The following is a 23,665-nucleotide window of genomic DNA, read 5'->3' as shown; positions in this document are numbered from 1 at the left end:
CTCGTGTGTCCCTCCACAACAGCCCCCAACACCAGGCGGCACCCCAGGGGCGGTAAATTCCCTGGCGAGGGGCTCGGCCCCAAAGGCATGGAGGAGGAGGCAGGAAGAAATAGAAGGAGAGGAGAGGGTACAGGGGGCGGGCGCAGGCCCTCTGGGTACTTTTCCTGCCCCACACTCGGGAGCCCAGACCCCACCTCTCGAGCAAAGGCTGAGCCCAGATTCAGACTCTACCCGCTCTGCTGGCTACCCAGAACCTCTGCCCCCTCCCCCCACCACTGCGACATCCAGGCCAGCCCAGCGGGCCCCTCCCCTGAAGAAAGCCCTTTGCTGCCCCATGAAGGGCAAGGAGGCCAATGGCCACAGGCCTCTGCCAGCAGAGAAGGATTCCAGGCCACATGTGTCCCTGGCACCTAGTGGCTCCTAGATGCGGCTGGTAGACACAGAGCACAGATTCAGTTGGTTGCATCCCAGCTTTATTCTCGTGTCCCTCACATCCCACCTAAGGCTCAGAGATGGGCCCAGGCCACAGTCCCCGGGAAATGCTCCTTGGCTCACCGTCTGGACCGGGCAGGGGGCTCTCTTGCCCACTCCTGCCTGCCTCCTTCAGCTGGGGGCTGTCCCGGAGACCACCTCCTCAGCAAGGGCCGCATGGCGGAGCCCCAGGCGGGAGCTGTTTGTGGGGGCCGGCCATCGCCCCTGTCCATAAAGTCATCCCAGCTCCAGCTCGGGGCCCCAGTGCAGGCTGTGGAGGATCTGGGGGCCCAGGCCTCCCTGTCCAAGGATTCGCCACAAGTGCCCTGCCTCCCCAGATTCTTGGGCTGCCCGGCGCCCCCGGTGAGGCTCCAGAGTCGAGAAGACTCCACTCCCAAGCTCCCCATCCACGCAGTGTCACTGGCTGAGGGAAGGGGCGAGAGCCCGTTTCTCCGATTCCTGCACCTCGACGTCTGGAGGGGAAAGCTCAGCTCAGGCTCGCTCCCTCGGGGGACTCCCGGCTGCCCTGCCAGGCCTCAGACATGCCAGGCCTTCGCTTCGGCTGTTCCCTCTGCCACCTGCCGCCCGGTGCTCCTGATCTCACTCGCCCTGCTCTCCTGTCTTCCCAGAACACCATCACCTCCTAATACCCTAGGGCTGAGCTGCCCGGTAGAGGACTGGGCACGTGAGATGTGGCCGGTCTGAACTGCAGTGTGCTTGGGTGTAAAATACCACTGGACTTCAGACTTAGGGTGAAAAAAATAATATAAAATACCTCATTAATGACTTTTACACTGACTACACATTAAAATGATAATAGTTTAGGCACACTGAGTTAAAATATGTTATTAAAATTGATTTTACATGCCTCTTTCTACTTCTCCTCATGAGACTACTGAAAAATTTTAAATTACACGTGGAGCTCACATCAGGTTTCTATTGGATGAGCCGTTGTAGATAATTATTATTTTTATGCACATTATTTGCTGTCTCCCACCTCCCCACACCAGAATGTTCCCTGCTGTATCCCCAGCTAGCACATCACCTGGCACGTCGTAAAGGTTCATTGTCAAATGAGTGAGTGGGTGACTGAGGCCTGCCTGGGGCCCCAGGCAGGGCAATTACCTGCCCTCCTTCCCAGGCCCCCACTCACCCTCTCTGTTGGCATCTGCTTCGCGCTCCGCCAGGGTCTCGACAGAGCCATCCCATCCCACGCTAGGTCCTGGGGGGCACAAGGCAGCCACTGGCCCATGAGGACCAACACAGAGGCAACAGGGCTTGTGGGGAGACACAGGAGACAGGAAGGAAGCCCCCTCCCCCATGGAGCTGGTGGGTCCACAGGGAACTGGGGGGCTAGTGGGAGGAGGGACCCTTTCCCTCACCTTTGCCATGGGAGCTGGGTGCCCCCAGCGGGCCTGGGCACCGCTGTCGGAATCTCTGCCGCGGGGTGTCCCCGGGGCTGAATGACTCAGAGCTTCGCCCCACAGGAAGTCTTGAGCTGAGTTTCCGCCGCTGCCCACCTGCCAGGGTCTCATCCCGCAGGCACAGGGAGCTCTGGGCCCGGCGCACGGGTGCCGGTGAGGGGGACCCTGCAAGAGGCACAGGCAGGGAGGGTATCGGAGCAGTGCCAGGAGGGGCTGGGCAGAGTGTAGGGGCCAGCAGGGAGAAGCTGCACAGGGGCCACAGGGGACAGGCAGCTGCAGAGGTGAGGGCGGAAGGGCCCAGGGTTGGGTGAGTGAAGGTGGCGACAGGAGGCTGGACCCTGTGCTGGTTCTGACACTAACTCACTGTGTGACCTTGGGCAAGATGCTTCCCCTCCCTGGGCCTCAGTTTCCTCATCTGCTGACAGGGATAAATGACTTCTCACTAAAGTCCCCTGCTGCTCCGAGGTCCTAGGTACCGCTGTGGTTGGGTAGGATGGCATGGGTGGCAGCGCAGGCAGAAGGGAGGTACCAGCCAAGAGGGACACAGCAGGGATGCAGGGCAAAGAGCTACTGGAACCATCTGGGGGAGTGGGGAGAGGTTGCAGCAAGGAAGGCCAGCGGGGAGCACGTGTGCAAGCCACACAGGAAGACCAGAGGCATTGGCAAGCCCTGGGGGCAGGGGGTAGGGGACATGGGGTAGGGACCATCTTGGTCACCTGACCCCCAGACCCACCTGTGCCATCTGCCTCCCTGCCCTCAGAGAGCTCCATCTCTGGGGGGGCCCCTAGGCTCTCGGTGCTGCCAGCCCCATCGGCCCCCAGGCGTGGCCCCCCATGGGGGCCCCCCTCCCGCCGGGGCCGCATCAGCCTTTTCACCTTGTCTGCCAGCCAGCTGCCCTTCCTGGAGGCAAGAGGGCACAAGAGAGGCTAAGGCCAGGGAGGAAGGAGGGACAAGAGGCCATGTCTGGGATGGCAAAGGCCAGGCAAACCGTCACTGGGGCCCAGACCTGGGCTGGGCCAGGGCTCGAAGGGCAGGGCAGGGCAGGGGCTAGGTAGGGACGATCCCAGGCCCACCAGGATGGAGGGGCCTCTCACTTGGTCCGGGGCAGGGGCCCAGGTTCCAGCACGCGGTACTGGTCCATGATCTTCTCCACCAGCTTCTGCTTCTCCCGGCGCAGGGCATTGAGCTGGTCCCTGGGAGGATGGGGAGGGAGGATGTGGGCTTGAGGCCTGGGCAGGAACACGGGGTACACCCTGGTGCAACCCTGCCCATTAACACAGCCTGACATACCCCAGGATGGGCTGATAAATCCCCGCTGCCCCGAGCCCCTGGGGGTCAGCCTCCCCCTTTTCCCAGGCCCTCCCAGGGCGTCTCCCCATAAACAACCCAAGGGGCAGCCACGCCGGCCCCCACGGCCCCTCACAGGTACTCGCGCTGCTCGCGGTGCAGGTGGTCCCGGCTCTCCAGGCTGCGCTCCAGGAGCTCCCGGTTCTCCCGGCTCAGAGCCTGCACCTCGGCCAGCAGCTGCCGGTTCTCCTCTTCCTGGGCGCTCCGGAGCTCCGTCAACAGCTGTCAGGGGCAGGCGGCAGGACAAGCGGGGGTGCTTAACAGGGCTCAGGGCCGCCGCCTTCCACTCTCTCCACGCTCTTGCCAGCCCCCAATGCCCCCTTCAAGCCAACCTTCCTCCCCAGCCACCACCCACCCCTCACCACACCTCACACTGTGTGGCCAGCCGGCAGGCGCTCAAGTCCAGCTGCTGGTTGGACTCTCGCAGTCGCAGGCTCTGCGCCTCCAGCTGTGCCCGCTCCAGCTCCAGCCTCGCCAGCCGGCCCCGCAGCTCCCCGCGTTCCCCCTGCAGCTCACCTCGCTCCTGGGACACCTCCGCCAGCAGCATCTGAGCTCTGCAGAAGCAAGGAGAGTCCTCCAAGGGGACTTGCCCCACCCCACCCCCAGGCCCCTCATGAGGGCCAGAGGAGCCTTGATGGGGAGAGGAGGCAAAGCAGGACCCCACGGGGAAAGCAACCAACTCACCACCATCCCACTTCACAGATGGGAACACTGAGAACTTGCCCGAGGGGCGAGGGGCTGTGCCAGGGCTGGTACCTGTCATGCTCACTCTGCAGCCTCCGGAGCTCCTCCTCCAGGCCCCGCTGCCGATGCCTGTCCTGCATCAGGCGTTCGCGCTCTGCCAGCAGGGCCACCTCCTGCGCCTCCACATGGGCCCTCTGGGCCTGCAGCTGCTCGTGCCTGCAATGAACAAGGAGCTAAGAGGGCCGCAGGGACCGACGCCAGGGCGTGTAGGTATCTGGACCGTCTGGACCTGTAAGTCCATCGTCTCCTAAGCATAAGCCCCGGGGCAAAGCCACAGGGCAGAACGCTGTGCCAGGTGCCCACCACTCCCGACCACCGATGAGCCCCAGGGTGAGCCCACCCCGGAAGTGTAGAGAGCCCAGCCGCACAAGAGGGCACAGCAATGGAGGTGGGTCCACTGGTGGCACTGCTGCCTTGGTGGCATCAGACCCACCCAGGGAATCTGCTCTGGGCAGGAAGGGGGTGCCCAGGAGAGGAGCTGGGAGTTTGGAGGAGGCTCACCGGCCCTGCAGCTCCCGGTGGGCCAGCTCCAGTGCCCGCATGTTGGCCTTGAGGTCGCGGTGCCGGGCCAGCAGTCCCTCTAGCTCAGCCTCCTGCCGCCGCTGCAGCTGTGCCAGGGCCTCGTGATCCCGAAGCAGGGCCTGCTGCTGCCCACGGGTCTCCTCCTGGGAGCGCCGCGCCGCCTGCACCTCTTCCTCCAGCACCCCCAGCTTCCTGTGCAGCTCCTGGCCCTGCAGCTCCAGTACAGACTTCTCAGCCTAGGCCAGAGGAGGGAGCAGGGCCTGCTGGGTGACGTCCCAGGCCGGAAAGGGGGTAAGGGACGGGGGCAAAAGGCAGAGGGCGGGGCAGAGGAAAGGAGAGAGCGGTCTAGGGATCCGAAGGCAGAGGCAGCCATGGAGGGGAGGGCAAGTGGCACAAGGCAGGGATGGCACAGATGGGGCTGGGGTCGGGGCAGGGCAAGCAGGAGGGACTAATGGCTGGCTGTGGAGGAGAGGGCTGGAGACGGGGTGAAATGGGCACTGACGTGGGGGCTAGAGGCAGGCAGAGGGGGTACGGACAGGGGAGGAGAGGGCTGGAGACGGGATGAAATGGGTACTGATGTGGGGGCTAGAGGCAGGCAGAGGGGGTACGGACAGGGGAGGAGAGGGCTGGAGACGGGGTGAAATGGGTACTGACGCGGGGGCTAGAGGCAGGCAGAGGGGGTACAGGCAGGGGAAGTGGCAGGGTCAGGGGGAAGTGGCAGGAAGTGGGCAGCGACGGGGCAGGGGACAGGTGCGCAGGCCGTCACCCACCTGCAGGCAGCTGCTCTGCTCCTGTGCCCGCTGACTCTGTAGCAGCAGCTCCTGGGCGCGCCCCTGCAGGCTTCCCAGCTGCCCCTCCAGGTGCTGCAGCTGCCCCTGCAGAGCCGCCTTCTCGGCGGCCAGCGTTGCGTTCTGCCCGGCAGGGAGGGGGTTAGCCGGTGCCAGGCCTCTGGGGCACACCCCCCAGCCCCGTGCCCACCACGGCGACACTCACACTGCGCTCCACCTCAATGAGCCGCGCGCTCTGGGCCTCCGTGACCCTCGGCTCAGCCTGCTTCTCAGGCCCCTGTCCCACAGCACCCTGGCGCAGCTGCAAGGAGAGAGGGAGTGGCAGTGGCCTGGGCACAGCGCAGCGGACCCTTACCCCCTTTGGCAGTCCTCCCCCGTCACACCCCCCCACTGCCCAGCATCCCGCAGCCCTGCCCTCCTCGCTCCGTCGCTCTCCACCTGCCCGCAGCCCTGCCCTCCTCGCTCCGTCGCTCTCCACCTGCCCTTTGCACCTTCTCTCGGTTCTGCAGCAGACCCCAGCCTCCGCCCGAACTGTTGCTTCTGCACATCGCACTCCTCCTCTGGGCCCCAGTTTCAACACTGCTTTCTCCAGAAAACCTCCGCCGATCAATCCCACACCAGCCAGCTAAGCAGTCTGCTGGGGGCCCCCTGGCTATGGTCGCCTGTGTTCTTGCCTCTGTCCCAGGTGGACAGTGGGCTCCCTAGGGCGGTGGCAACCAGGTATGGGGCCGTACCAGAGCGGCGCTGAGCCCGCACGCAACAGGGCTATCAGAAACGATTCCCGACTTGGGACGATAGTCGCTGAGCTCAGGAAGTGGTGGAGCCCACGCATGAGGGACACAGCAGGTGCCTCAGAGTAAAGCCGCCAGGCTCTGCCCATTTGAGGAATGGGGGAGACGAGGCCCGGGCAGAGCCGCCTGGCTCCCAGCACAGTGCTCCCTCCTACAGGCCCCCAATCGGGGCACAAGGCGAGCAACTGGCCAAGAGCGAGGGCCAAGACCGAGGGGGTGATACGAGTGCACGCGGCCCTGGCTGTCTGTGTGCAGGATGGAGGGAGGAGTGGGCCGAGGCCTCGGCAAGCAGGGCAGTGGCCTCACCTGGAACAGCTCCTCCTCCAGCTGCAGGGCCCTCTTTTTGAGTGCCAGCAGCGCCTCCTCCTTGCTGGTGGCCGCCACCTGCAGCTCAGCTTCCAGCCGCTGCTCCAGGCCCTGGTACCTGCCGGGAGAAGTGTTGGCTCCCAGCCCTCCCCAAGTCCTTGCCTGCCCCTCTCTGCCCCTCAGGCAACACCCTACCTTTGGTGCTGGACCTCCTGTTCCCGCAGAAATTCCTGGTGCTCCAGAGCCGCCCGTTCCAGCTCACTCTGCAGATGCTCCAGCCGGGCCCCCAGCTCCTGGCCCCGCACCGTGGCCTTCTCTAGCTCCTGAGGGCAGGCAGAGAAGCCTCAGGGCCAGAAGGGCAGACCACCACCCTCACCCAGGCCTGAGAGTCAGGAGACCCGGCTTTCTGTCCTTGCTTTGTCACCCTGGGCAAATATCTTTAACCCTTTGGGGCTCTACTCCCCCATCTGTAAAATGGGAACAAGGCCTGGTCGCCTTGGAGAGTGGGTATGAAAGAGCTGGGGATTATAAACTGGGGATTATAAGCCTGAGGGAGGCCCCTGGGCCAGGAGTCAGAGGCACTCGCTGGGCAAACGTCTTCACCTCTCTGAGTCCATGGTTCCTCACGTGCCCAGTGACAGCTGGATTCACCCTACGTTCTGAGGCCACACAGGCCATGTGAGGGCAAGAGGGGCTTGGAGGAGGCAGGTCTGGAGAGGACCCTCAGCCACAGGAGGGTGGCCACAGAGGGCAGGAACTTGGTGAAGGCCAGGCCTAACCACAGTGGGAGCTGGGAGGGGGAGGGCCAGGATGCCGCTGACCACGCAGCCTGTGGCGGTTGGGCCGTACCACTGCGGAAGTGGATAGGAGACCCACTCTGGCCTGTGGGCCCCGCGAGGTAGGGCAAACCATTCTGAGGTACGGGGGGTGGGGGCCCTGGCAGGATGAAACCCTGGGGAAGGCCCGACCGTGACAGCCGCCCGCCAAATCCTGCCCTTGGAAATGGGGTCTACCAACCCTTACTCTGATCTTCCTGGCTTAACAACCCCACCCGGACCACCGCTCAGGGTCACTGCACTTCTAGACACCCTTGGCCACGGCCTCTCATTGAAAAACTAAGAGTCCCAGGAGTCCCTGCTGCCTGCAGCCAGCAGCCACAAGAGCCCCAGGGCGGAGAACAGGAAGAACAGTGGTGCCCAGGAAGACCTGCATCTCGGGCCAGACCCCTGCCCTGCCCCCTGCAGGCTCCGGCCACAGCCGTCAATGCCCCATCCACCGTGCCTCCTGCCCTCCCCCTAGCCGGGAGGCCCACCTGGACAACCCCCTTGGCCCCTGGTTCCCTGACCTCCCTCCCCTGGCCAGCCACCCCGGCCTGTACCACACCCAGTTACCACCAGGAACTGCTCCACCAGGAAATCTCACAAAATTCCCCTTTGTCCTCAGCCTCTTCCACCCTCTTGGTCCTCAGAGCCGGCTCCTCCAGCCGGCCAGCCCTACCCCTACCTTCACTGCCCACCTGCTGGCACTCCCTCTCCATGGATTAAGCCCATACTGAGTGCCAGGTACTGCCCCAAGCTCTCTACATTCATTACCTTACAGGATCCTGTGACACGGGTATTGTTTTTATTCTGGTTTCAGGTAAAGAAACTGAGACTCCGAGAGGTTAAGTAACTGGCCCCAAGCCACACAGCTGAGTAGGGGATCTGAGATATAATCCAGGTCCGTCTGACAGCATCTCTCAATCACCTCCTACAAAGTGGACCCCAGAGACAACCTCTTGGCCTTACCCTCTCACCCACACCTCCAATTCTCACACTCCCCAGGCCAAGCCAACAGCCTGTTCCTCACTCCTCTCCATCAGGAGGCATCTCGGAGCAAATAACTTATCCTCTCCGGATCTCAGGGCCCTCCTCTGTGCAACAGGGATGAAACTGGAAACTGCTCAGCCAGAACATTTGAGTCCTCGTCTGCAGCACGCCTTCCCCTCAGCGCTGTGCCCCACTGGCCTGAACACCCATCCCATTGCCTTGTGGTCTCCCCTGCTTCCCCTGAGGGGCCTTCAGACCCGCAGACCTGACCACTCTGCTCACTTTAAACCCTCCAGTGACTCCTCGTTGCCCTCATGAAAACAGCTGCAACTCCTCCCTTTACTCATAAGGAAGACGAAGCCCTGCCCTACAGGAAACCTGCTTAATGAGGTCTTAGTCTCACCTCCCTCCACTCCCCGCCTCACACTCCACCCCTACAAACTCGGGCCTGTACCTCCTCCTGGCTCACTGCCGTTCTCTCTCCTCCTCCAGGAAGCCTTCCCTGACGTGCCCCAGCCTGAGTCCAGTGTGCTTCCTGGACCCCCACGGCTCTCCGCACGGTCCTGTCTCCACCCCAGACTGTGAGTGAGCGTCTCCCGAAGGACACATGCACTGGCTGCCTGGTACAGGGCCTGGTGCCAAGGAGATGCCCGCAAACATGCTTGACTGAATGAATAGAGGGGTTTCCAGGTCTTCTCTCTCCTCCACCCCCCATCCCAGCTCCAGCCAGCCTCACCTGCCACCTTTTTTTTTTTGGGCCACACCACGCGGCTTGCAGGATCTTAGTTCCCCGACCAGGGATGGAACATGTGCCCCTGCAGTGGAAGCGTGGAGTCCTAACCACTGGACTGCCAGGGAATTCCCTCACCTGCCACCTTGACCACTGGCACTGCCTCCTATGGCCCCAGGTTCCCCTGTACACCAAGGTGACCCTCCCCAAACGCATCCTCACACAGGTCTGCCCACACCCTTGGGTGAATTTCCCTGCCTGGGGATGGAGTACCAACACCTACAACGCTGGTCCAATGTACTTCTCCACCTTCCCCCACATCTCCTGGGCCCCTGAGCATCTCTAATGCCTTCAAGTCTTTGCACATGCTGTTCCCTCTGGATGAAATATCCTTCCCCGCTTAGCAAAATCTCGATCTTTCCTTAGAACCCTCCCGAAGCCTCCTTGCCCCGACCCTGGCATCAGCTCCCCTTCCCGTGGGGCTCCCGAAGCACTTTGCCTGTAACAACCAACGTATCTTGAGCCTTTGCCCAGCATGAGCTAGGCTCTTCACGCCATTATCTCCCTTGGTCTTCCAAAGACCCGCTGAGGCAGCTACGAAGAGCACCCCCATTTCACAGACGGAGGCACCGGGGCAGAGCTGAGCAAAGCGCCAGAGTCAGAGAGGCCATCTAGCTCCATGCCCACCTGCTACAGCCACCCCATCAAAGGCAGGGGACATCTGCCCCTCTCCCAAGCCAGGCATGCCTTTGGGAGCCAGGAGGGGACTTCGCCTTTCTATTTCCGGCCCCAGCTCAGTGCTGGGCACTCAACGGCTGCTGATGGAGTTAATAACCCAAAACCCCAGCAACTGGCCTGGAACCCTGCTTCCTGACCCTGGCTACGAGCCCCGACATACCTCCTGGAGGGCCTGCCTCTCCCGGCGCTCCCTCTCGGCCTCCTCCAGGTGCCGGCGGCTCTCGCTCTGCAGCACCTGCAACTGCTCCTCGGCCGCCTCGGCCCGGGCCCGCAGCCTGGGCGCCTCTCGCTCCCACTGCCTCCGCTCGCGGCCCGTCGCTGCCAGCACCTCCGCCAGTGCCCCCCGCTCCCGCGACGCAGCCTCCAGCTCCCGGCCAGCGGCCTCCACCGCCTCCCGCAGCCGGGCCAGCTCCCGGGCCTGGGCCTCCACCTCCTGGTGGGCCTCGGCCTCTGCCCTCCGTGCCTGAGCCAGCTCCTCGGAGAGGCGGGCGGCCTCCGTGCCTCGGGCCTCCAGCCTCCAGGCCTGGGCCTCCAGCTCAGCTCGAAGAGCCTCAGCCTCTCTCCTCAGCCGTGCCATCTCCTCCTTGAGGGCCTCCTGCTCTGGGACACCACGGGCCAGGATCTCCCCTGGGATCCTCCCCTCCCAGGTCTGGGCCTCAGGAGCCCCCTCCAGCTTCTGCTGTGGTTTTTGTTGGGCTGGGTCCCCGACCATCCTCTCCAACTTCTGTTCATGCTCTCTGGCCTCTGCTCGCCCCTTGGGTAGGTCCAGCCTCTGGTCTAGGGTCTCCTCCACCTGCCCACAGAGGCTGGGCTCCGAGAGTCCAGGTTTGCTCTCAGGGTCCTCCTGTCTCAGCCCCAAGGCCTCGGGCACCGACTCTCCAGTCTCTCCTTCCAGCGACAGCTGGGCCTGAATTTTGATATCTGGACCCTGAGGTGGGGCCACAGCGGCAGGGGTCTGGAGAGGGGCTCCAAGGCCAGCCTTCTTCAGGGACTCCTGTGCCCCTACAGCGGGGCCTGACTTCTGGGCCATCGTGCCTACAGGCACCATGACAGCCGCCTGGAGGGGCCTCTCCACCACCTTTGGGTCCAAATCAGATGCCTGAGGACACTCAGCTAACCCCTCGAGGGCTGAATCTGATGCCGGGGGAGCCGGGTCCAGAGCCTGGGGGCCTTCATCCCCTGCCTGACCTGCCAAGCCCTGGGGGCCATGGTCTGAGGCCAGCCGAGTCTGGGGAGCTGAGTCTGGCTCTGGAATCACGGAGTCCTCGCTCGGCTCCTCCAGCAGGGGGTGCTGAGGGCACATGAGAGGGATGGTCAAACCCAGAGGAGGATGCCAGGAAGGACGTGCTGACGCTTGGGGGAGGGGACTCACCTGGCCACCTGGCTGCCCCTGCAGCGCCCGGAGCAGGCCTCGAAGCTCCTGATTCTCCCGCTCCAGGGTCCGCAGCCGCCCAGCCTCTGCCTCCCTCACTTCGTCATGCAGAGAGGGAGCCGCTCCTGGCAGGGGCGCTGGGGTGTGGGAGATGAGGTCAGGACCCCTCTGCTCCCTTATGGCTCCTCACCCACACCCACCACCCCCCGACACCCCCGGGGGAAGGGGATGAAATCAGAAGCTGTCCCCACTAAGGTGCAGGAAAACACAGGCAGCTTCCCACCCACAGCCCCTCCACTGGGGTCCCACTCACCCTCCCCAGGAGAGCCTGGGGCTGGCTCCAGGCTCCGCTGAAGCTCCAACTCCAGCTCCACGTTCTCCTCTGCCAGCTGGTCCACCTGATGCCGTAGAGAGTTCAGCTCCTGGAGGGGAGGGCAGGGTCAGACAAGCCCTCCCCGCCAGGGCCAGGCCAAGTGTGTGGGCTAGAGGGTCACGAGGGAAACAAGGAGTAGGAGTCACAGGCATCACCAAGGAACCCTGGGGACCACTGGGGTCACAGATCACTGCGTGACCAGGGCTCACTCTGGGAATCTCACCGCATGGGCCTCGCCCAGCCGGGTCCGCAGCAGCAGGTTCTCCCGCTGGGTCTCATGCAGCCGAGCACAGCGCTCCTGAGAGGCCTCCAGCTGCTCCTCCAGCAGCGCCTTCGAGGCTTCCAGAGCCCCGGAGAGCGCCCGCTCCTCCTGGTGGGGGAGCAGAGAGAGCCGGTGGTGCGATGCCCCCAGCACTCCGGGGCCACAGAGCCTGACTCCCCTCCCCCATCTGACTCTGCACCCCTGTTGCTCTCCAGGCCCCGCCTCTCCCCTCCATCTGCCCCTCCCCCTCCAAGGTTTCTTCAGGTACCACTTCCCTAGCACCTGGCCCCGCCCTTCTCCTATGTAGTCCCTGCCCCTTCTCCCCAGGAACTGCCTTCCAAGGTCCTTCTAAGTCCCGCTTAGCCCCGTTGCTGGGTGCTCTCTCCAGACACTGCCTCCCCTACAACTGGCCCCACCCTCCTCTCCAGGACCTACCCTTACCTACAGCCTCCACCTCTCCCCTCCATCTGCCCCATCCTCCAGAGGGCCTGTCCCCAGACACCACCTGACCGCGTTCTCCTAGCGGTGACTATTCCCTCCATCAGGCCTGACCTATCCCTTGGCCCAAATTCGCTCCTCTCGAGGCCCACCCTGTCCCCGGCAGGCCGCACCCCCCATGCCCCGCCCCCTGCAGCCCCGTCGCCCGCCTCACCTCCAGCCGGCCCTTGCAGGCCTCTGCTGCCTGTAGCCGCTCCCGGCAGCGTCGCAGTTCCTCCTGCAGGCGGGGCAGGCGGCCGGCCCGCTCCCGCAGCGCCTCCGCCTCCTCGCGGTACAGCTCGGCCCGCTTGGCCTGTCCCGACAGCGCCTGGGCCTGGGCCAGACAGTGCGGAGCTAGGAAGGGCCACCCGCTGGCCAGAGGGTTGAGGACGGGAAGGAGCCGGGTTGGGGGAGGCAGTAGGCTGGGGAAGGTGCGGGGGGCGGGTTAGGGAATGCGACCATGTTTGGGGGCGCCTGAGCGCACCTCCTGGCGGAGCCTTCGAATTTCGGCCTCCAAGCCCTGCACCTCCACCTGGGAATCTAGCAGCAGCTCGGCTTTCTCCTCCCTGGAGGGAAGGGACGCAGGAGGGGTCTGGGGACCTGCACCCTCCAGCCCTTGCTAGGCCTGAACCCCATCCGGACCCCACCCAGACCTAAGCTGCGCTCCCTGCCGGCCCCCCCCCCCCCCCCCCCCACACCCACCACACCACACCACACCCCCGCCAGGTCCTTCCCAGCCAGCGGTGCTCACAGCTCCTGCCGGACGCGCCTCAGTTGGGCCTTGGTGTCGGCCAGCTGCAGGGCCAGGTGGTGTGAGGCACCCTCCGGGGGAGTCCTGGCAGGAGCCTCAGGCAACAAGGGGGCCGCCAGCTGCCGCTCCAGCAGCAACTCAGCCAGCCGCTGGGGGACGTCAAAGGTCAGGAGTCAGGAGTAACCCACCCCAAGAGCCCCACATCTGCCCCCAAGCACCACAAGACGCATGTGACTGTTGCAGCGCTCCACCCCCACCCGCACCTCCGGCACGCGGCTGGGTGCCCGGCTGGGTCCCTGTGGCCCTCCTCCTCCTCCTCCCTCCTCCTCCTCCTCCGGCCGCCTCATACCTGGGCCCCCACGTCCCGCTCCCGAGCCAGCCTCAACAGTGTCCCCACCAGGCTCCGGGACAGCATCTCCAGCTCCAAAGGCGCCAGCTCCCCAGGCTCGGGCCCAGCCAGCGCCAGCACCAAGCCGGCCCCGGGCTGGGTCACCTGGAGGCACAGGGAGAGCAGCTCAGCCAAAGAAGTAGGGGGCAGGGTGTCCCAGACGGCCGACCAAACTTGTACCTCCTGGATGGCAGCAGCCAGCTCAGTCTGGACCTCCAGGCTGAGGCCCTGGATGTGCCGGATGAACAGCTCCCGGTGCTCACACTGCAGGGGGAGCAGGGCGACGAGGAGGGGACAGTGAGGCTCACACCGGCATCTCCCACCTCTGCTCCCAAAGCCAGACCCTGCCCTTCCCTGCCCCACTCACCTGCACTGATGCCCCCAGCAGTAGCCTAAGGATGCCTTCCAGCTCCTCCACCGCCTCCTCTGCAGGGCACAAGCCACAAGGGGTTAACGGGCAGGGATAGGGGGAGAAGCGGGAAGGGGTGGTGGGAGAGAGCACCTGAGAAGGGGTCAAAGCCCAGCGCCTGGAGGTCTGGGGGCGGAGACAGGATCAACAGCTGCAGCTCCTCCTGCAGCAGACGGGGAGGGAGATGTGAGAAGGGCCTTGCCGCAGGCGGGGGCTCCCGGGCTCAGCCGCCCTCCTGACCCTCACCTGGTAGAAGTCCCTCAGCCGGCCCCACAGGTGGTTCAGGTTCCATACCCGCCAGGCTGCGGGACTATCGTGGCCCCTGATCATTTGAGGGCCGCCTCGGGAACTGGGGGCACTGTGGGCACGGGGACGATAGGTGGGAGGGGTAACTGAGGACCCACCTCCCCTAAACCAGGCTCTGCCAACCACCCCTCAGGCTCTTCCCACTAGGCTGCCTGGCCTCCCTCCCCTCAAACCCCTCCGCAGCTGCCCCGGGTCCCCCTCTGATGCCCCTTACATGATGCCCAGCACCCGGAGGAGCAGGGCCCCGTCGCTGAGGCGTAAGAACCTCGTCTCCGGACAAAGAGGCCCCTCTCTTTCCTCCTCCTCTTCCCCCTCCGGCTCCCCCACCAGCCCGGCCAGGCCCAGCGCCTGTGGGGACACAAAGGAGTCAGCTGGCCTGGGTGGGAGGCCCGCACTGGCAGAGTGAATCCTGAGCCCCTCTGACCTGCCTCCTGAGCCCGCGCAGCCCCCCACTCACCATTCCCCTGAATGCCAGTGGCCACGGACCTGGACCCCTTTTCCTGCCGCACAGCTGCCTGGACTTCTCCATCCCCACCTGAGCCCGCCCCTCCCCTCAGGCCCCAGCTCTGCCCCCTCTCCCCCCACCCCACACCAGTCCCTCCCTGCTGCTCATTTCCCCTCCCCAGACTCCCTCGCACTGCCCCCTCACCCAGGTGGCCAGGCTCCCACTCAGGAAGTCTCTGATCCTGGGCCCCTTGCCCCCATCCATGACGGGGTCAGGGTGTTGGTCCCGCTCTGGCGGCTACACCTGCCCTGAGAGGAAGAGGAAGTCCCCGAGTGGGCCCAGGCCCAGCCACAGACACCCTGTGCAGCTTCCTCCTTCCGGGTGCTGGCAGCCCCGTGCACCCCCGGAGTCATGCCTCAGCGCCGCCCCCCCCTTCGCCTCCCTGCATCCTCCCAGCATCTCAGGCAGGGCCAGCCCGGAGGTTAGCAGGGGAAGGTGGAGTCAGGGCCGCCCAGGAGCAAGGCCCCCAGCTCTCCTGGCTCGATGGACAATGGCAGGTGAGTCCTCCCCCTCTCTGGGCCTCGGTTACCCAACTTGAAACCCAAGAGGGTGACCTCGGCCTTGTACCTTCCAGGGCCTCGGAAGGGGCCTTACACGGGGCATCTAGGTGCCCACGCCTGCATCTTCTGATTTGCCTGGCTTCCCTTTCCCCTTGATGTTTCCCAAACTTACCCAATCACCCTCCCAACCTACGAGGCTTGGGAGGTGCCGCCTCCTCTGAACCCCGACCAGATATCAAGCCTCCTCTGAACCCCGACCAGAAGTGAGTACCCCCTCCTCGGACCCCCCCCCATACTCTATATACACTGGACTGAGACAGAACGTCTAGCCCGTGGGCTAGTGACCTCACAGGCCTCAATTTCCCGTCTGTGAAAGAAGTGAGTTAGAATCCAGCCTCTGAGGGACACGGCTCAATGCAGTGTCTCATAGATAAACCACGAGGCCAGGAGGACACCCCACTTCCCCCACTGCTCACTACTGGGCTCCGTGTGGGACATTGCTGGGTGCTGAGATGTAGTAAAAAGCCACATAGTCCCTGCCCCCGTGGTATGCCCAGTACACTGGGGAGACAGCTACGCAGAAAATCACACACCCACACACACACACACACACACACCCCCAAAATGTAACATTGCAGCCGTACTAGGTGCATTGACAGGGAAGGGATTTGACGTCAGTGGGATGATCAGGAAAGGCATGGGGGGTGGGGTGGGGGGATGACCATGAAGGTGAGATCAGGGATAACTGGGTGAATTAGGCAAAGTGGGGAGGAAGGAAGGGCATTTCAAGCAGCCGAAGCAGAATGTGCAAGCGTTCTGTGGCAGCTGGAAGCATGGCCCGTGTAAAGTTCAGAAATTATTCATGTTTCATCGATTCCCAGACACTTTGTTTCTCGCATTTAAACCGCTAAAGTCAGGTTACATGGTAGAGTTGCTGGCTAGCCAGCAACAGTCCTGACGTCATTGTCATTGCCTGCTCGTGCCCATACTTCAGAAGCATCAAACCCTGCCGAAAGGGCGTCAGCAGCTTGGGAGAAAACCCCAGAGACAAGAGCGGAGCACTCTTAACCCCAGGCCCCAAATGGTGGGAGCTCCCAGGGGAGAGGAACCAGACTTGTCAGCAACACTCCCAAAGCAGAAATCCAGAGTCGGCTTGCTCTGCAGTCCTGCAAAGTTGGCTTAGGACTCTGATGGCTGCTGGTGGTTTCCGGTTGTCTTATGAATTTTGGGGGGGAGCACCGCTCTCCCGAACTCTTGATGCCTCACAGGAGTGGGTGGCAGGGAAATACAGACATCGCACCTCTGTCGGATTCCAAATGTGAAGGAGTTTTCTGAACAGCGTAAACTATTTCTTTTGCTTATATTTTCCTTTTTATGTGTGCATCAGAATTATGTATGATGAGAATCTATGTCTAAGTCAAAAAGAGCTCCTTCGGGGGCTTCCCTGGTGGCGCAGTGGTTGAGAGTCCGCCTGCCGATGCAGGGCACACGGGTTCATGCCCCGGTCTGGGAAGATCCCACATGCCGCGGAGCGGCTGGGCCCGTGAGCCATGGCTGCTGAGCCTGCGCGTCCGGAGCCTGTGCTCCGCAATGGGAGAGGCCACAACAGTGAGAGGCCCGCGTACCGCAAAAAAGAAAAAAAAAAAAAAAAAAAAGCTCCTTCAGGAAGTATAAAATAAAGAGTCCAGTGATGAAAGAGCCTTGGGACATAGTTAACTGGCAGCATTCTTCTTTTAGTGGCATTTTCTTTAGCGGCATCTTTTACAATCGTTGACATCTTAGATTTGCTGCAAGATGGGGCAATATTGCAAACACAGGCTTATCATGAGCCAGTCCTGGTTACCAATACTTTACACTTACTAACTTATTTGCATAGGACTAGGTTATGAAATAAGGACTATGGGTTATCTCCAATTTATAGAGAAGGAAACCGAGACTCAGAGAGGTTAAGAACTTGCCCAAAATCACACAGCTCTGAAGTGGTAGCCTGACCAGGCAACGGGAAGCTGCGCAGGGTTGTTAGCAGAAGAACATATCCAGTTGTTTAAGCCTCCCTAGAAGCATCTGGAAATGCAGATAATCCTCTCAGAGGGTTGTTACGAGGATTCCACAAGCTGGTGCCCGGCTGAAGCATTCATTACATGGTCCCTAGTGTGGTCCCAAATTTCAGACACCAGACACCAGCTTATTATCTTTAGTATTAATAATATCAAGGGTCCATCCAGATTGGACTCTGCGAATCTTACGCCTATTTCCATACCCCCCACCTCGGGATTCCAGCCCAGGAAGTACTCCGGAGAACCCGCTCTGGGTTAGCGAAGAGTGGTGACAGGGCCTCACTTCCCAGCAGCCAAGGGTCCCTGCCTTGCTCCGTGGCTTCCGAGTCACACCCTTCCTCCAGCCTCCTCGGAGGCCTGGGCCGTGTCGCCCCATTGCTCTTGCTGATTGCTCTCACATTCGTCACTCCAGACATGCCCGGCTGCACCTCAGTCTCTCAATCTGGTTCTATGACTTGGTTCAGCTGAGTCAGGCAGAGGGAGGCTCGGGGCGGGGTGGGGGGAGGAGGCTGGGGAGGGGTGGGGGGAGGAGGCTGGGGAGGGGTGGGGGGAGGAGGCTCGGGGTGGGGTGGGGGGAGGAGGCTGGGGAGGGGCTCCGTCATCAGCTGACACCAAGATGTTGGGATTTCGAGGCTCAGTTAACTATTGAGGGATGTTCCTCAGGGGCTGGCAGTGGTCCCTATCCCTAGGCTAGATTTTTTCCTTTAAAAAATTGTTCAGGGGCTTCCCTGGTGGTGCAGTGGTTGAGAGTCCGCCTGCCGATGCTGGGGACACGGGTTCGTGCCCCGGTCCGGGAAGATCCCACATGCCGCGGAGCCCCTGGGCCCATGAGCCATGGCCGCTGAGCCTGCGCGTCCGGAGCCTGTGCTCCGCAACGGGAGAGGCCACAACAGTGAGAGGCCCGCGTACAGCAAAAAAAAAAAAAAATTGTTCAGGGACTTCCCTGGTGGCACAATGGTTAAGAAAACGCCTGCCAATGCAGAGGACAGGGGTCCGAGCCCTGGTCTGCACATGTTGCAGAGCAGTTAAGCCTGTGCACCACAACTACTGAGCCCACCTGCTGCAACTACTGAAGCCCAAACACCTAGAGCCCGTGCTCTGCAACAAGAGAAGCCACTGCAAAGAGAAAGCCCACTCGCAGCAATGAAGACCCAACACAGCCAAAACTAAATAAATAAATAAATTTATTTCAAAAAAATTGTTCAGATGCACGATCAAAAATGTCAAGAGAGAGTCCGCCTGCCGATGCAGGGGACAGGGGTTCGTGCCCCGGTCCGGGAAGATCCCACATGCCGCAGAGTGGCTGGGCGCATGAGCCATGGCCGCTGAGCCTGTGCGTCCGGAACCTGTGCTCCGCAACGGGAGAGGCCACAACAGGGAGAGGCCTGTGTACTGCAAAAAAAAAAAAAGAAAAAAGAAAAAAATGTCAAGAGTGCCTAAGGATATAGAGAAAAAATCAAGTCTCCCCCTCTTCACTCCCAACCCCAGTCCCCAATGCCATGCCCCGTTAGCATTTTCTGTGTCCTTCCTGAGCTGCAGCTGCGCAAGTCTGTCTGTCACAAGTGGTTGCAACCACACACACACCCACACACACACACGTTACGTGTGCACCTCCATGCTTTGAGATCTATTTCACAATCTGCTTCATTTCTGTTCAGAACCGTTGGCCTTGGCCTTTGGAATGGCTACATTGTATTCTACGGTGCGCTATCCCATCATCACTTTGTCTCTTATTGACAAAGATTTTAAACATTTGCATCTTTTGCTATTCCTACAGTGCCATAATGACTGCTCATCTCAGAGATCTTTTTCTGGAAGTTTTTAAGGGGGGGGGGGGGGTGTTGGTGCCCACTGCTGCCAACATGTGAATTCAGGAGGCAGGCAAGAAGCAGAGAAAGACAGACAGACAAATGGACAACGTCGTCAACTGCCTGCAGCCTCCTACCTCAGGGCTCAGCTTCCCCAGCTGCACAGGGTGGGAGCAGGAAGGACTCCCACTTCCCTTCTGGTTTTGAATTCTCTGGGTAGCCCTAGTCTGACCCCAAAGACCCGGGGCAGGAGGGCTCAAGGGCTCTGGGGCTCCGGGAAGCAGAGTCCAGGGAGGCCAGGGCAGGTGGCGGCTGGGTTCAACCAGAGCCCAGGACCCACCAGGACTGAGTCAGAGAGCGGCTTTTTCTCCCTGCCTGCGGCAGGCCCCACCTGACACCCCAGCGGCTTGGCTGGGGCCCAGCTCCCTAACCAGATGGTTCAGGGCCCCAGGCTCAAGAACTAAAACCCTAAAACAGCCTCCAGGGGCTTCTGGGCACCTGACCCTCTGGCGTTGGGTCTGAAGGACTCCCTACTCCCCACCCAAGTGTCTGAGAAGGGGTGTTTTTCCTACTTACTATTTGGGGGTGAAAATAGCCAGAGTTGGACAAGAGCAGAAATGCTCAGCCCAGCAACCCAAACAAGCTGCCCAGGCGGGAGGAGGCGGTGGGAAACCAGAGCCAGGGAGGGTAGGGCCCAGGGCCATCTGCCGAGTGCTGGGCCAGGTGCCCAGGGCCTCAGGGTGCAGCCTGCAAGGCCCGGGCCCAGCTCTGAAGAGAGCCCGGTGTGGCCCAGCCGCCACTACCTGACACTGGGCCAGCTCTCCCTTCCTGCTCTCCCCAGGGCTCCCCGACGCTCCCGGGGGCCCTGCCTCGCCCCGAGCCTCTCACCGAGCCTGGCACCCCGGCACCCATCCTTCTCCTGGTGGCCTCCACCCAGTGCCCAAGGAGTTGTTCGGAAACACTGACTGACTCATGACCCTTCTGTGCTTAAAACCCTCCAGTGGAGGGACTTCCCTGGCGGTCCAGTGGTTAAGACTCCGCACCTCCGATGCAGGCGGCGCGGGTTAGAGCCCTGGTTGGGGAGCTAAGATCCCACATGCCTCGCGGTGTGGCCCAAAACAAAAAACCCTCCAGTGGCTTCCCCCTATACTATGAATCAGGTTCCAGCCTCTCACCATGACCTCCCAGGCCCCGCAGAACGGCCCAGGCTCGCCACCTGACCCTTGCCCCACACACACACACCTCCCAGCCTCACACCCGCTCCAGCTTCCTCAGTCTCTCTTCTGCCCTCAGCATCTCGACATTTGCTGTTCCCCAGCCTGGAACACCCTCTCCAACCTACACACATGCACAACCCGCCTCCCCCATCTAGCTCCATCTCTCCCTACTGGTGTGCCTAATGGCCTCTTTCTCAGAAAAGATTTTCCCTTTTTTTTTTTTTTTAAATAAACCTGTAGATTACTTACAGTTTTGTTTTGTTTTTAATTTTATTTATTTATTTTTGGCTGTGTTGGGTCTTCGTCGCGGTGCGCGGGCTTCTCATTGCGGTGGCTTCTCTTGTTGCGGAGCACGGGCTTTAGACGCGCGGGCTTCAGTACTTGCAGCATGCAGGCTCTGTAGATGTGGCTCGCGGGCTCTAGAGCGCAGGCTCAGTAGTTGTGGTGCACAGGCTTAACTGCTCCGCAGCATGTGGGATCTTCCCAGACCAGGGATCGAACCCGTGTCCGTTGCATGGCAGGCGGATTCTTAACCACTGTGCCACGAGGGAAGTCCGAGATTTTCCCTTTCTAAAGGAGACCCCAGTCCTTCTCCCCTCTTAGTCTTAAGCCACTCTGCATCTTCCCTCGTTCGCTTCATCTGCTCCCCACTAGAGTGGAAGCTCTGTGAGGGCAGGGATGCCGTGGGGTCGTCCAGGGCTGCGGTCTGGGCCAAGGAAACCATGAGAGTGACACCGACACCGTGTGCTGACCATTTGCCCATGCCAGCTCTGTCCTTCACATATGTTAATCACTCAATCCCCTCTACAGCCATAAAATACAGGTACTATTATTACCATCTCCCTTTTATGATGAAGAAACTGAACACAAAGAGGCTGTCACTTGCTTCAGGCCACACAGCCAGGAAGTGCTGGAGCCACGATACAGTGGCAGCTGAATTAATGGTTTTGAACAGATGAATTCCTACTTCAGGGAATTCTCTGGTGGTCCAATGGTTAGGACTCTGCACTCGCATTGCCAAGGGCCCGGGTTTGATCCCTGGTTAGGAAACTAAAATTCCACAAGCCACGTGGTGCAGCAAAAAAAAAAAAGAATTCCTATTTCAGAGATGAGGAAAGTGAGGCTTGGAGGGGTATGAGGGTAAATAAGACAACTGAGGGTAAACCTAAGTCCTCGCTCTGAGAGCTGCATCTCCTCCCATGGTCCCCACTGCCTTTTTGCTGCCTGCTGGGAGGGTAAGGCTGGAGCCCAGAGCCCAGTTAGCAAGCATGGGGAGACCCAGTGCCAAGCCCTGAGGTTGCTAGCCTCCCTCATAATTAAAGACACACACATCAAAGACAGCTCTGAGGTACCATTAAAAATCCATTAAGCAGGGCTTCCCTGGTGGCGCGGTGGTTGAGAGTCCGCCTGCCAATGCAGGGGACACGGGTTCGTGCCCCGGTCCGGGAAGATCCCACATGCCATGGAGTGGCTGGGCCCGTGAGACATGGCCGCTGAGCCTGTGCGTCCGGAGCCTGTGCTCCGCAACGGGAGAGGCCACAACGGTGAGAGGCCCGCGTACCGCAAAAAAAAAAAATCCATTAAGTGAGCAAAAAGTAAATCCAGAAGGTAAAACTCGGGTTGGCTCACTGCGGCGAGAGGGGGAGAGGAGCACATGCACGTATCCCTGATGGCCCTTAAAACGGCCTCAGGGTTTTCAGACACCAGTAAAACCGCCAGCGCCCTTTGACCCAACCACTCTCAGCATTTGGGAACACGCCCTGAGGAGGAAGCCCAAGAGGAAACAAAATCAGAAATGTGTCTGAAGCTGCCCGTAGCCAAATCGTGGACAAACCCAGATGTCCACCAGGAGAAGCCAATCGTGCCATGGCTTGTGGACAAAATCCTCTCTCTGCCCTCACCTGGGTTGCTCAGTCCACTCTCTCATCTGCCTCACCTTTAGCCTTTACACAGGCTGTTCCCGCCACCTGGAGCACACTTTCCACCTCTGCTCACCTGGCTATCACCTATTCATTTCTCAGCCGCAGCCAGAAGTCCTTTTCTCCCTTCCTTTCCCCCATGGGAGGGTGGGGTAGTGGGCAGGGTCCTTCTTCTGTGATACCCCAAATGCCCAACCTGTGCTTCCTCTTCACATCTTCACCGCACTGATTGTAAGCACTCATGCGGCGTCTTGCGCCCCCACTAGCCTGGGAGCGCATGGAGGTGGGACCAGAGGTGCGCTGGCGCTGCCCTGGCTGGGAGACCCGTGGCGCCCGCAGGGCCCGTGCCCAGCGTATTCACTGCTGTGTCCCAGAGCCCCGCACAGTGCCTGGCGCAGAGATGACTCTCAGCAAACAGCCGCCGGATGCAAGATACTGATGTGACTGTGGGAAGCGGAGCCCCCGGAAGTCCGAATGAGTCTTCACAAGCACACAGGGCACGCACACACGCATCGCAGTGCCGGGCGAGACAAGCAACAGCCTCCTCTTGGCAGAAGTCACTGAGATTAAAAATCCACCTGAGGGACGCCCCTGGCGGTCCAGCAGTTAAGACTGCGCGCTTTCACTGCAGGGGGCCCAGGTTCCATCCCTGGTCGGGGAACTAAGATCCCGCCCGCCCCTTGGTGCAGCCCAAAAAAAAAAAAAAATCCGTCTTAGTAGTGGTGATGGCTGCACAACTTGGTGAATAGACTAAAAACCAGTGACTTGGGCTCCCCTGGTGGCGCAGCGGTTGAGAGTCCGCCTGCTGATGCAGGGGACACGGGCTCGTGCCCCGGTCCGGGAAGATCCCACATGCCACGGAGCGGCTGGGCCCGTGAGCCATGACCGCTGAGCCTGCGCGTCCGGAGCCTGTGCTCCGCAACGGGAGAGGCCACAGCAGTGAGAGGCCCGCGTACTGAAAAAAAAAAAAAAACAAAACACTGACTTGTTCACTTTTATTTATTTAAATTTATTTATTTATTTATTTTTTACTGCGTTGAGTCTTCGTTGCTGCGCGGGGGCTCCCTCTCGTTGCGGAGAGCAGGGGCTACTTTTCATTGCCTTCAGTAGTTGTGGCTTGCAGCCTCTAGAGCGCAGGCTCAGTAGTTGTGGCACACGGGCTTAACTGCTCCGCGGCATGTGGGAACTTCCCGGACCAGGGCTCGAACCTGTGTCTCCTGCATTGGCAGGCGATTCTTAACCACTGCGCCACCAGGGAAGTGCCAGCAAGTCTAGTTCTAATTAAGAACCACTATAGTCAAGTTTATGCTGGAACAATGGGAACCAATATTCAAGAAGCTGGAGAGAAGATAGCTTTCTGTCTCCCTCTCTGCACTTTTTACTCCTTCCCAAAACACATGTTGAATATTTCCCACATTCCCTACCCTGAGCAGGGCACCTTACCTATGTTAAGAAAAAAATATGATTCCCAGCTCAAGCAGGCAGAGTTGGTGCAAATATTAATAACATGACAGATTGATATGCATGTTTATTAGCACCAAAAATCTGTGCCTTCACACAGATGCTACCCAAACTTCTCTAGAAGTTATACAAACACATATATGTACACACACACACACACACACACACACACACACACACACACACACACA

The 23,665-nt window shown here is 60.9% G+C and overlaps 1 protein-coding gene and 1 long non-coding RNA gene across 6 annotated transcripts in view; one reads left to right on the top strand and one right to left on the bottom strand.

Moving 5' to 3' along the window:
• Positions 1–380: 380 nt before the first annotated feature.
• On the bottom strand, positions 381–14,774 carry CCDC88B (coiled-coil domain containing 88B). Of its 5 annotated transcripts, XM_029207741.1 has the most exons (27): positions 14,657–14,774; positions 14,222–14,355; positions 13,948–14,059; positions 13,795–13,864; positions 13,660–13,718; positions 13,473–13,556; positions 13,254–13,397; positions 12,905–13,053; positions 12,638–12,719; positions 12,329–12,487; positions 11,638–11,784; positions 11,355–11,463; positions 11,042–11,178; positions 9,830–10,960; positions 6,589–6,716; positions 6,394–6,511; positions 5,502–5,597; positions 5,279–5,419; positions 4,488–4,744; positions 3,999–4,142; positions 3,610–3,796; positions 3,319–3,464; positions 2,990–3,088; positions 2,629–2,795; positions 1,854–2,060; positions 1,625–1,693; positions 458–944 (listed from the first exon to the last, which is right to left on the bottom strand). In XM_029207741.1, the coding sequence occupies exons 1-27, from the start codon at positions 14,714–14,716 to the stop codon at positions 889–891; spliced, it is 4,392 nt and encodes a 1,463-aa protein (XP_029063574.1). In that variant the 5' UTR covers positions 14,717–14,774; the 3' UTR covers positions 458–888. The 5 variants fall into 5 exon arrangements, 2 of the variants coding, with proteins under 2 accessions (XP_029063573.1, XP_029063574.1); XM_029207740.1 differs by lacking the exon at positions 2,629–2,795 and having other exon boundaries at positions 381–944; positions 3,615–3,796; XR_003791420.1 differs by lacking the exon at positions 2,629–2,795 and having other exon boundaries at positions 760–944.
• A 122-nt stretch (positions 14,775–14,896) lies between these two features.
• Positions 14,897–23,665, top strand: part of LOC114886692 — a 12,136-nt gene continuing 3,367 nt past the window's right edge. Inside the window, exon 1 of the long non-coding RNA XR_003791389.1 lies at positions 14,897–15,009. This is a non-coding gene — a long non-coding RNA (uncharacterized LOC114886692). The remainder of the gene's footprint in view (positions 15,010–23,665) is intronic.

The sequence above is a fragment of the Monodon monoceros genome, unplaced genomic scaffold, assembly GCF_005190385.1.
Source record: "Monodon monoceros isolate NGI ecotype Baffin Bay Population unplaced genomic scaffold, NGI_Narwhal_1 Super_Scaffold_7, whole genome shotgun sequence".
NCBI classification, from domain to species: Eukaryota; Metazoa; Chordata; class Mammalia; order Artiodactyla; family Monodontidae; genus Monodon; species Monodon monoceros.
The sequence above is the reverse complement of the archived record's forward strand: the minus strand, read 5'-3'. Positions and strand labels throughout refer to the sequence as shown.

Coding starts and splice junctions, on each gene's coding strand:
- CCDC88B (XM_029207740.1), bottom strand. CDS start 14,716: ATGGATGGGGGCAAGGGGCCCAGGATCAGAGACTTCCTGAGTGGGAGC. Junction 12,488..12,637: donor TTCGAAGGCTCCGCCAGGAG/GTGCGCTCAGGC, acceptor TGTCTGGCCCAG/GCCCAGGCGCTGTCGGGACA. Junction 5,420..5,501: donor TCATTGAGGTGGAGCGCAGT/GTGAGTGTCGCC, acceptor CCTGCCGGGCAG/AACGCAACGCTGGCCGCCGA.